The 12,401-nt window shown below is 35.9% G+C and overlaps 1 protein-coding gene across 1 annotated transcript in view; it reads right to left on the bottom strand.

The window, feature by feature from the left end:
- Nucleotides 1–12,401, bottom strand: part of LOC126739042 (adenylate cyclase type 3) — a 1,002,544-nt gene that overhangs the window by 347,461 nt on the left and 642,682 nt on the right. The window contains exon 8 of the mRNA XM_050444560.1: nucleotides 7,996–8,154. Coding sequence (XP_050300517.1) covers nucleotides 7,996–8,154 — 159 coding nt within the window. The remainder of the gene's footprint in view (nucleotides 1–7,995; nucleotides 8,155–12,401) is intronic.

Raw genomic sequence — 12,401 nt, 5'->3', positions numbered from 1 at the left:
ATAGTTTATTGCACTAGACATTTTTTTATTACAGATAGGTAGTTTTATAGTAGTAAAACTAAGGTGAAAAACTGAATCAATGTGTTTAATTAGGAAATAAGATTACAATTTAATTTAATTGTAATATTAACGTATAACATACATTCAATTAAACTAAATTGGAATCTTGTAAATATAAATAATACATATACAAATAAATATAATTTACAAGTATTCTTTGCTGCCCTCATATGCCACTTGCAGCAGCTTGATTTCAAGAAGAGTTCTCTCCTTTGGAAGCATTAATGCTCACATATCAGATATTCTCTGACAGATTGGATTAATATCCGGCATTGTTGGGGCGGGTATCTGTACAGGTTCATTGATTTTTTCAAGGGCTTTTAAAATAGCTCCTTTAACCACATTTTGACTAGCCTTTTGACTACCCTTTTGCCTATGTCTCCCCTCATCACCACTAATGGGAGATGTCAGTGGTGATGGAACAGCTGAAGTCGAGGGTGACTCCCTTGGTAGTGTGACATTTGATACAGTGGGCCGGAAACTCAATGTGTCATTGAGGAATGACATATTATCAAAATATTCCCACCTTCTCTTCCTTTTTGCTCCTGACCCACTTGGAAGATACTCCCCTTTAATTCGCACATATGTGTCTCTTAGATTTCTCCACTTTTTTTGGAGAAATTCTAGAGAAAAATTTGGATTTTCCCCAAATTCCTTATAAATCTCTAGCCACATATTATCCCTAATCGTTTTTCTCCTTTCCTTTAGGTCCAACCTTGAGTCCCACAGCGGTGTTCTTGCCTGAACACATGAAATGAGGAGTTCCTCTACAGTGTACTCAATAACTTCGGATGACATCTGAAAATCACAAATGTATATATTACAAGTCTTCAGTCACTCAACTTTAAAATGCACAGCAACAATATATCACTGTAGTAAGGGACAGCGGCAGGTTTAGGGAATCCTGGGAGCTTATCTATCTAAAGATTCTTTTCGTACCTCTAGTACTGGTTCATCCTCCACGGACTGATCTGGATATCTCTCTGCCATCTTAATTTATTGAATTTGGTATTGATAAATACTAAATAGTAAATTTGATATTCGTAAGGCCACAACCAGATTGTATTCCAACCAGCACAAATACAAACAAAAACACTTTGAAAAGCTCGAATCTCATTTAGACAAGCTAAATGAATAGACGCCAATTCTGATATTGACAGTAAATAAGGCAAAAATAGTGACAGATGACAAATAATTTCGTACTGACGTCGATCGGATATCGGATGCCTGAAAACCAAATAAATTTAAAAATATTATCATTTTCTGACCAATAAGAAGCTAGTATTTCCACTAATAGAAACGATTTCGTACCGTCGTATGATCGTATGACGGATGCATGAAAAATCACCCTGTAGGAATGTTTTCTAACTTTCGGAACAGCGAATTGGCAATCTTAGCTATTGCACTGGATGAAGAAGAGGAGAAAAAAGTAAGCAAAAAACAGAAACGGTTGAGAAGTAAATGGATACATAGTACTTGGAAAACAAGGAATATTGAAGGGGAGTTTCGCACATTATTTCCTCATCTAATGGACGATGAAACGAAATTCTACCAATATTTTAGAATGACACAATCCACATTCAATAAGCTTTTGTTAAAGGTGCAGAAGAAACTAAAAAGGAAAGATACTTTTTGGAGGGTACCAATTACACCAAAAGAACGACTGGCGGTATGTTTAAGGTAAGTCATTTATTTTTACTAGCTAAAATTGTGGAACTATTAGAATAGAGCACGAGATTGTACTGCATTATTTCTACGTTTTTTCTTAATTAAAATTAATTTTGTTTAGAGTATGTTTCGATTAATTGCACATTATGGATTATCGAGAACTGATTACAATCTATCGTATATTTATGGATAATAAACAGTATTTTCTTTTCAATTTCGTTAGGATACATTAAAATAACCATATAAACTAAATGTAATATATATTTTTAAGAATACAGCCTTTCTTAAAAAATAAATAACGGTATAAACTAAAACATAATGTAACTTAACGTTCAAAACAATATTATATAGCTACCCAAAATTCAGGAAATTTGGTTGATCAGAACTTTGAAACGAGTTTTCCAATTCAGTGTATACAGGACGATAATTGGTATCATATTCATTGGGTGATGTATATGGCGTCTGGACACAACTTGATGATGTTGATGAAAATAAAGCCGGGTTAGGAGAGAAGCGGCCCATATTTTGTCCTTGAGGCGCTAGAAGTTGTTTCATTTTAAACTCCTGAACTGTGCTAAAAATACGGCTTTTAGCTTGGTTTAAAAAAAATGGATTGAGAGACTTCAAAGAGGGTGCTATGCCAGCCAGAAACGCATCAACGGGATGTTTTTCGGTTTCTTCAATTGTTGGTCTCTTTGATTTTTTTTCCGCCTCCTTCTCGGTCAAAATGTACGTCATGAGCTGAGAAGTGGCTGACTGCTCGGGCCTAACTTGACGCCTTTTTCGTTTTAATAGCCCAGGTTTAACACATGTGTTACTTTTGGCTGACGTGTTCGAAGTAGCATTGACCTGGGAATTTTGCGCACCGTCTTCTTCCATTTCTCCCTGGTTATTCTGACTTATAATTTCAGAGTTCTCTTCTGCATTTTATTGAGTCGGTTCCAGTCATCCTCAGTATCATTGTCGATCCCCAACTCACTATTTCCTGAACCGGAGACGTTCGAAAGTGTGTTTCGTTCTGTTAGTTGAGCTTTTAAGACCTCCTTTAAGAGCTGTCTTTCATTTTTGCAGAGTCCTTCGTAATTGGTCCCGAATGGACGTCCACCTTTTTTTACATTCTTCAGCACCGCCTGTAAATAAATATTATATCATTACAAAATAATTACAATACAAAGTTTTCATTTATATTTTGACGCCTACCTACAATAATTATTAAAAAACGTAGAAAAGCCAATCTTTCATATAAAACCTTAATAGAATTTTGTCTTTTATATAGCATATCGAAAGAAAAAAAAATAAACATCGCAAAGTTGAAAAAACTAATCATTAGGGAATAGGGAATGTTAAAAATATTGATGACACTTTTTATTTTAGGTTTCTGGCCACTGGTGACTCTTTCAAAACCATTTCCTTCAGTTATAGATTGGGAAGATCGACTGTGGCAGCTATAGTTCATGACACTTGTAGAACATTAGTGGATGTTCTTTTAAATGAGGTGATGGCGATGCCAACAGAAGAAGAATGGAACATTATTGCTGATGAGTTTTGGACGAGGTAGCAGTTTCCAAATTGTATTGGCGCTTTGGACGGAAAGGACGTAACAATAGAAGCTCCAAAAATGTCAGGGAGTCTGTATTGAAACTATAAAAAAAACTTCCCTATTGTTTTGTTGGCTTTAGTAGATCCTTTGTATAACTTTATCGCAGTAGATGTTGGAGCTTATGGAAAAAATTCTGACGGTGGTATTTTGTTAAATTCTAATTTAGGGAAGTCATTAGAAAATAACAGTCTCAACATACCAAAGACAAAAATGTTACCTGGAACTAATACTGAACTACCTATGGTTATTGTGGCTGATGAGGCTTTCCCTCTTAAAACATATATGATGAGACCATATCTAGGGAGAGATTTGACTGATGACAAAAGAATATACAACTATCGTTTAAGTCGGGCAAGGAGAATTTCCGAAAATGTTTTTAGCATTTTGCAACAAAAGTTTCGAACATTTAGTAGAAGACTTCAAGGAAAACCTGAAAACTTAACAGTTGCTGTTACGGCCACATGCGTCTTGTACAATTTTATTCGGAAAAATGAAGGCTTTATGCTACCTGAACTCTTGCAAAATGAAAGTAATGACATATCTGGGAGGTCGTCGAACTTAAATAATATAGCTCGCATTCGTGGAAGATCAGCAAATGCAGCATTTGCTGTGCGAGAACAGTTAAAAACTTTCTTTACTTCAGCAGAAGGTAGCGTAGACTGGCAGGAGAGAGCAGCCCTGGCCGTTTAAATATTTGAAAAATGGAATAGGTTGAATAGGGTTTTCTCTTATTTTCTGTGGGTGGTGTACATTATATTTATTCATTTAAATTAGTCATACAAATTTAGGTAATTATTCTTTCCTTACTTAAATAATATCCTATTTTTCTCAACATAAATAACAAAAAAATTGTAAATATAGAAAAGAACTAATTTAGGAAAAATCGACACTTTCTATTAACTTAATGCGCAGATCAAAAGCAAATGAATAGACTAAAAATCTTGGAAATATTGCTTTGTTATTATTTATGATTTAGAATATATTATCTAACTAATAAATAATGTTAAACCGTTATTACTCTTACTACTATTATTAAAATTATTATTATTATTATTACTATTATTACCATTAATACATTATATTATATTATATGAATTTTGTTTGTCCTACCTTTTACGTTTAATTCCATGGCAATTTTCTTCCACACTCTTTCCTTATAATCTACATTTCTGTATTTTTCATCGCGTTGTTCGTAAAGTGCTGGATATTTCCTCACTTTTTCGATAAGCTTCTCAATTTTCATTTTAATTTCCAGCTGTATGATCACTACGGGAACGCACCGTCGTCCGTCACCGTCGATTTTTAAAACAAAACTATTCTAGCTCATTGCGGAGTCGGCGCACGGGCACGGTGCGGTCATGTTAAGGCTACTTCATATGATTACGAACGACAATTCACAACCGAGACACGGCCGTGCTACGGTGCGTGCTCAGTGCGGACTCGTTGCGGGCATGTGTGTCCCGACCATTAACCGTCCTGTTTACAACAGCCGAACGCAACGCAATATTTTCCAAGAAATTCAACGGCGAGGCGACTCGGCTGGGATTTCCCCGTTATTACGGAGAGATCTCTGTGAACTGAACTATAAACGATGTTGGATAGGATTATTTTGTCGTTTTGATCAGTTTGGTTTGTTCTTGCTGTGGGTACGTACAAAACATAACTATTTCCTTAACAATGAGTGTAAAGCGCAAAAGAATTGTGGTTTCGATGGATACACGTTTAAAAGTGTTAGAGCGGATTGATAATGGTGAATCTGTGGCGAAAATCTGTGCAGAATTTAATGTTGGAAAAAGCACTATAAATGACTGGCGAAGAGAATGGCATTCGATTGAGGAGTTTTGTTCGAAAATGGAATCTGATAAGAATCTAGGCAGCCGTTGTACGAGAAAAAAACCGATTTGCGAGGTCGTCGACGAAGCTTTGTGGATCTGGTTTCTTCAGGAACGTCGAAGAGGTACACCGATTGGCGACCCAATTTTGAAAGAAAAACCTCTGGCTATCCACCTGAAGATTAACAATGGAGGCGAATTTGTGGCAAGTGATGGTTGGCTTAATCGATGGAAAAAGCGACACGGAATTCATTTCGCACATGTAAGTGGAGAAAAACTGTCTTCTGATACTTCAGGTGCGACAGAATTCAAGACTAAGTTTGGTAAAATGGTTAAAACAGAGGAATTATCTCCAGAACAAGTTTATAGTATGGACGAGACCGGGCTAAACATTAAAATGTTACCAGAAAAAACTTTTCTAGGCAGTCATGAACAGTTTGCCTCTGGCTTTAGAAAGAACAAAGAACGTATTACAGTGGCCGTTTGTTCGAAGGCAGCGGGAACTCATAAAATTCCTCTTTTCGTTATTGGCAAGTCTGCTAAACCACGGGCATTCAAAAATTTGAATCCATCGTCCCTTCCGGTCAATTATAAGTCACAAAAATCAGCGTGGATGAATTCAGACCTGTTTAAAGAGTGGTTTAATTTAGAGTTTGTTCCAAGAGTTAAAAAATATTTAAAAAGTGTTAACTTGCCTATCAAAGCAGTTCTAGTGTTAGATAATGCTCCAACCCATCCTCATGACTGCGATGTAGATGACATAAAATTAGTTTATCGTCCTCCTAATGTGACAAGCTTAGTGCAACCAATAGACCAAGGAGTGATCGAAAGTTTAAAAAGACGATACAGGCGTAAACTTGTTTCTGAAATTCTGCAACACTCGGAGAGTGAAGACAAAGGTCTTTTAGAAGTCATCAAAAAGATCAATATCAAGGACGTTATCTATATGTTAGCTACAGCATTTCAAGAAATGCCCTCTTCAACGTTTATTAAATCTTTGAGAAAACTTTGGCCAGATGTTGAGAATCTAGTTGCGATCTCGAATATTGCAGAGACTGAAGAAGAAGAAAACAAATCCACTCTACAAGATCTTCAAAAGTTAACGGGTAACGAAGCATTGCAACCAGAAGATGTGGAAAATTAGATGATAAGTTGTGACGATCACCTTGAAAATGAATTTTTGAATGATGAAGAAATGATAGATATAGCTACCGAAGAACCAATCGAGGCAATAAGAGGAATATGATGAGAATAGTGACATTGAAGGGGAAAAAACGATTTCTCATGAAGAAGCCAAAAATGTAATGGAACTTGCATTAAAATACATTGAGCACCAACATGAGTCAACAGCATTAGACGTTTTGGTGATTAGAAAATGGAGGGATATCGCATTCAGAAATTCACTGAAGGTTAAAAAACAGAAGAAAATCACAGACTTTTAAAAAAAATAATTACATATTAAACATACATACATAACTATATAAAGAATATTTCTCCATTATTTTATATTTATTATGTTCATATATATGTGTAATACTCTCTTTAATACATATACGAGTACATATGTAGATAACATAGATAATGAACATAATATAATATGTATTATGTACACTTCGGATTAACCGGCCAAAACGGCAATCGGCCAGGTATGCAGTCCCCAGGTGACCGGTTAAGACGAATTCTACTGTACTATTTTTGCGGCATTTTGGGTTCGAATAAGCAATAAATTTGCTAGATTATAATAATATACTTAATTACATATTTTTATTAATTTTTTGACATCCAATACTTAATAGATACTTCACAAATATGCCGTCTTTTATAATATTATAATCTAGAAGGATGACACCATTGACACCTAACTCGCCTGTAAAAGCAACGATTTGAATTTCATTTTTTCCAATGTATGTGACCCACTTCAGACATCTTTATGATTTTTCAGCAAAAAGGGAGTTTTTAGTCTTAATATTAATTTAAAAAAACGCAGTGAAACCACTCAAAACATTCTTTTAATATAAATACTGTACGAAAAGTGCACCATCCAAAAAAAAACAACGAGCGCAGTTGCCAAATACTTTTATTGCGAGAATATTTCTGGGAAAAATCTGCAGCGTTGCCGCTGTGTGTGGAAATTTGGTGATTTAAAGAATCCAAATTAAAAATATTAATTATAAGTATTTAGTGTAATTATAGTACAAAATAGTTTTGGTTATTAAACGAGTTTCACTTTTTCTTTTGCTTTATAATAAAGAATGCAACTCAGTTTCTGCTTATTATGACAATTTATTGAATGACTTTATTTTCTTCTGTTAAAATTAAGTAACAAGGAATGCCATGCCATCACTGGCAACATAGAATACTAAGCATGTTTATCAACAAAATATTCGCAGTACAATGTTACAGGAAATACTTTGTGCGGTCGCGGTTCTGTCTATCGAGGCTGATATAGCATCCAAGCTAGATTACGAGCACGTAATTAAACAACTTAGCAGTGTAAAAAGTAGAACATTTCTGTTTATTTATTTAAAATGTTTTTTTAATGTTGGTAGGTTTTAAATATCTTAAATATTTATATGAAAGTTGTGAGTTTGGCTAAATTTTCCATGAAAAAAATTTATTAACCAAATTCTTTTTATTAAAAAAAATTTATATTTATGTACGAACAGAGTAAAAGTAAAATTTTGATCTTGCGCCGCCACTGTGTTGAAGAATATTAGAACTGTTTCTTTGTGTGTTCTAGTTTTCTTACCATATCCAAGCTTGTTGAAATGGTTATACTGGTTTAAAATGCTATTAGGGTCATAAACGATATAATAAAAATGAACTAGGACTTACCCAGCCTTACCGCTGCTTTCCATTTTATTGGCAAGTTCCACGTCTTTAGAATACACGTCAAACTGCCACTGTCTTTGTCCTATAACTCCAGCCAATACAGCCCCTGTATGGATTCCCACCCTCATGTCGACAGGAGAATTTGCTGTTTGCTGTACGTATCTGTAAAATAAATAAGAAAACGCTGTGAAAAAAATTTTGCTTAATAATTTTGCATGCTTTGGGTAATAAGATAGACAAGAATATACTTTATTGTTAAGAAATACAAAGTTTTCTATCAACAAAAGTAGGCTAATGACTAAATCATAACAATCAAACTATTAATTATTATTATTATTGTAACACTCTCTACCACCGACACTTTACCGATTGTGGCGCTCTCTTCCACAGACATTTTAACTATGCAAATACATCCGCTCTCCGTCAAGTGATCGCTGAAGTCAGCTTAACCGTTCAATCGATCGACTGTCATTCTGGTCAACCGGCTTTTACCGTGTGTGAATAATTAATTTTTGTAAACATTCGTCTCGAGAGAAAAACTCAATTAAAATTTGTCTATTAATCATAAGTTTAATTTTAAGTTGTCGTGTAAAGTTTCGCAGTGGAAAGGCACCGAAATAAAGAATCTTACGACCAAAGAATTTTATTTTTTTCCCAGGATGGCTGGTTACATTATGTTATTATGTATTGTTATTATTATGTATTATTTGATATTTTTATCTAAACTGCCTGACAGAGACAGCACGTCTAATATTCTCAGGAAGATGATTAAATATTTTCCTTTCCTCATATATATATATACACGTTTTTCCCCCGAAGGGTAAAAAACGATTATTTCTGGCCTAGAAATCAAATCTAGAAAATCTATTGTGCTGTGGGTCAAGTACTTCAGAGAAACTGGATCTGTTATTAAAAAAGGAGGTGGACAGCGACGGACAGCTCGGACACCCAAAAACATCGAGACTCTGAGACGCTCATTTTTACGGTCACCTAGACGTTCTGCACGGAGACACGCAGCTGCCCTTCGTTTATCTGACCGCACTGTGCGAAGAATTCTTCACAAGGATCTTCGTTTTCATCCACACAAGATGGTTCTGGCACAGGAATTATCAGAACATGATTGGAACAATTGACGTGCTGCATGTGAAATTATGCTTCAAAATTTACCTCAGCGCGCAGTTTTTTTAGTGACGAGGCACATTTTTACTTGTCTGGCTGGGTAAACAAGCAAAACTTTCGGTATTGGGCTGCTGATAATCCGAGAGAGATACACGAGAAGCCTCTACATAGTGAGAAAGTGACAGTTTGGTGCGCCGTATCTGAAATGGGGATAATCGGCCCTTACTTCTTTGAAGAAGAAAATCACGCTGTTACTATTAATTCGGAACGCTATATAGCGATGATTCACAATTTTTTCGCCTCAGCCTTGGCAGGACTCAATGTGCAAGATGCCTGGTTTCAGCAAGATGGGGCAACAGCTCACACATCTCGAGCTTCAATGCAAGTATTGAGAGAAATGTTCCTCGGACGTTTCCTCTCTCTAAGAGGCGATATTTCTTGGCCTGCACGCTCGCCCGACCTAATGCCCTGCGACTTCTTTTTGTGGGGTAACCTAAAAGCTGAAGTCTTCAAACATCGTCCAGCGACTCCATGAAATGCTTGCAAGAATTATACGAAACTTCAGAAGTCGCCTGCACCAGTGCTTCGATAATGGTGGACGGCACTTGCCAGTAGAGATGGGCAAAACTGCTTTTTTTAAGAAGCAGCTAAAGCAGCTACTGCTTTTTTTGAAAAGCTGCTTCGAAAAAGCAGCTTTGTATAAGCAGTTTAAAATAGTCATGGGAAAATAAGCTATTTTAAAGCGGTGTAGCCTGCGAAATGCGTTAATGATATGGCATTGCTTCCGCTGGGACTGCTATGTAGTTATTACAATAATAAATTATGTATACCTATTTCTTAAAATTATATATGTATATGCATATATATAAATAATATTTTTTTTGTAATTAACTTAAATAAAATAATTTGAGTTATCTGCACAAAATAATAATATATGAAGTGTAAATGTGTATCAGGGCCTCAGGGCGAAAATTCCCATTAATGATTGGCTGGTGCTGGTCTACAGGTATACTCTGGTGTAAAGGCGCGTCCACACTATGCCAATCGGCATCATTCGGCTTATGCCGATCGACAAAACCGAATTAGTGTAGACGTACCGGTCGGCCTTGCCGACTTGCCGAAAGCCGGCCCGAATCATGCCGAATTTAACCCGACTAAAGTCGGTCTCCTTCAAAGAAAACCGAACCGAATGAAATCAAAATCCACAAGTGTGTACATGCCGGGCGGCTTTAGTCTCAGTCGAAGGAAAGTCGCATGCGTGCAAATTTATTTTATTTGTTTTTTAAATGTTTAGACTTGGTGACAGTGCGTTATTTTTTGCATTGAGTTCGGAATTTTTGTTTTTAGTTCAGAATTATGACGTGGACTGACGAAGAAACGTTGGCCTTTATTGATATGTATCGTGTTCGTTCTTCATTATGGAACAGTTAAAATTCCGATTACAAAAATAAAAACCGAAGACATGACGCTCTCACGGAAATTGCTGTTTCATTTGGTATAGAGAAGCAGGAGGTTGAGCGAAAAATCAAAAATTTATAAAGCCATTTTTCGAGGGAAAGAAAGAAAGAACTCGAAAGCAAAAAAACTAGAAGTGTTACTGACGAAGCGTACGTAAGCAAATGGTTCATGGTTCAATGGTAAGCAAAAACAACATAGCTTGGTACGCAAGCTATGTTGTTCTTAACCGACAAGAATAAACCACGAAAAACAGTAGATAATGTTGAGGTAAGTTCATATTTTTATTTTTTAAATTTGTCGATTTGAAAATTTAAGTTTGTCTGTTAGTAGGTCAACCTAAAATAACTTTGTGATATCAATTTAAACAGCCGAAACAAAAAAAATATTATTTTTCACGAATTTTTTTCTTCAAAACTATGGACTTTAAAGATTTACAAGAGGAAGACACTGGAAATGGAGGAGAAGTTCAAGGCCAAGTTTCAACTCAACCATCAACTTCTCAAGAGAAACAGGCAGCAGCGGAGACTCCTACAAAAATACTCAAACCCAAAGTTTTATACATCTCCGAAAACCCCCAAAAGCAAATCCGCAAAACTTTCATTAAGTAATTCTGCTAAGGCACCTATCTTTGATGAAGCGGTGAATCTCATGAGATCCATTCAGTCAAAAAGAGGGGACAACAAAGATGAATATTCATTGTTTGGTGAACAGGTAGTGATGAAGATACGCAGACTTGCTACACCGCGAACCAGATTTTTGGTGCAAAATGTCATACTGTTTGACGCAGAAATGGGGATGTATGAACAATACAGTGCACCAACTAGGGCTGCATACAGTAACATGGAACTTTCTATCTTAAACATTCCAAGTCATTTTTCCCCATGACGTACCACTTATCATCTAGTATGGTGCTCAATCAGACTCATACAATGATGGAATCACCTGCATGTTCCCAGTCGCCATCATCTGCATATTCCCAGTCGCCGTCGTCTGCATGTTCTCAAGCGCCGTCATCTGGATCTATTTTCTCTGATGGCTTTATGGACAACTACTCCCAGCAGCACTCTCAAGAACGATCCAGCCATGAGGATGACTCTACACACTTAACGCTTCTTTCTAGCACATGAAGATCTCTACTATTTTGGATTATCTTTTCAAACATCATTTTTCTTTTTCTAATTTTGAATTATTTACTTTTCTTTTTGAATTTGTAAAACTGTTTTTCAGTACTCTTTTTCTACTAATACGTATGGTTTCTTAAGACAATTTTAAAAGAAGAAATCTGTAACCACATTGTTTTTAGATTTAAAGGTCTGATGCCGGACAGTGTTTGTTTAATAATACATAATGTAGTCTTATTTTGATGCCTTTTTCTCCAGTGTCATAAATAAATCAAAAGTTTTTTATTCTATTTTTTTACTTTTCTTACCTTGACGTAATTTTGAAGAGCTTCGACAAGGGCGTTACAAACTTCTGGCACGAAACGAGAAATAGCTTGCTTGGATATCTTCATAGTGTACATCAATGAATGGTACGAATCTCCAGTCGCAATAAAACACAGTGTGGCTGCAAGGCGTTCACTTGCAGGAATAGCTTCCCTGAAGGATGTAGTTTTTTTAAAGATTTTTGGTCCAATCATATTCAATAAAACCTCAAAATCAGAAATTTTCATTCTGAAAAAGTTGCTGAACCCCACGTCGTTTCTGTACTCAAAATTTAACTCATCTACCTCATCAAGTAGTAAATCTTTCATAAATTCACTAGCTCTATACTTCTTTCTACCATTGAGGATACTGGGGCGAATCCAAAATCTCTGAGGGCGAAAGCAACGA

This window comes from Anthonomus grandis, chromosome 8 (assembly GCF_022605725.1).
Source record: "Anthonomus grandis grandis chromosome 8, icAntGran1.3, whole genome shotgun sequence".
NCBI classification, from domain to species: domain Eukaryota; kingdom Metazoa; phylum Arthropoda; class Insecta; order Coleoptera; family Curculionidae; genus Anthonomus; species Anthonomus grandis.
This window is presented reverse-complemented; position numbering and strand designations above follow the sequence as displayed.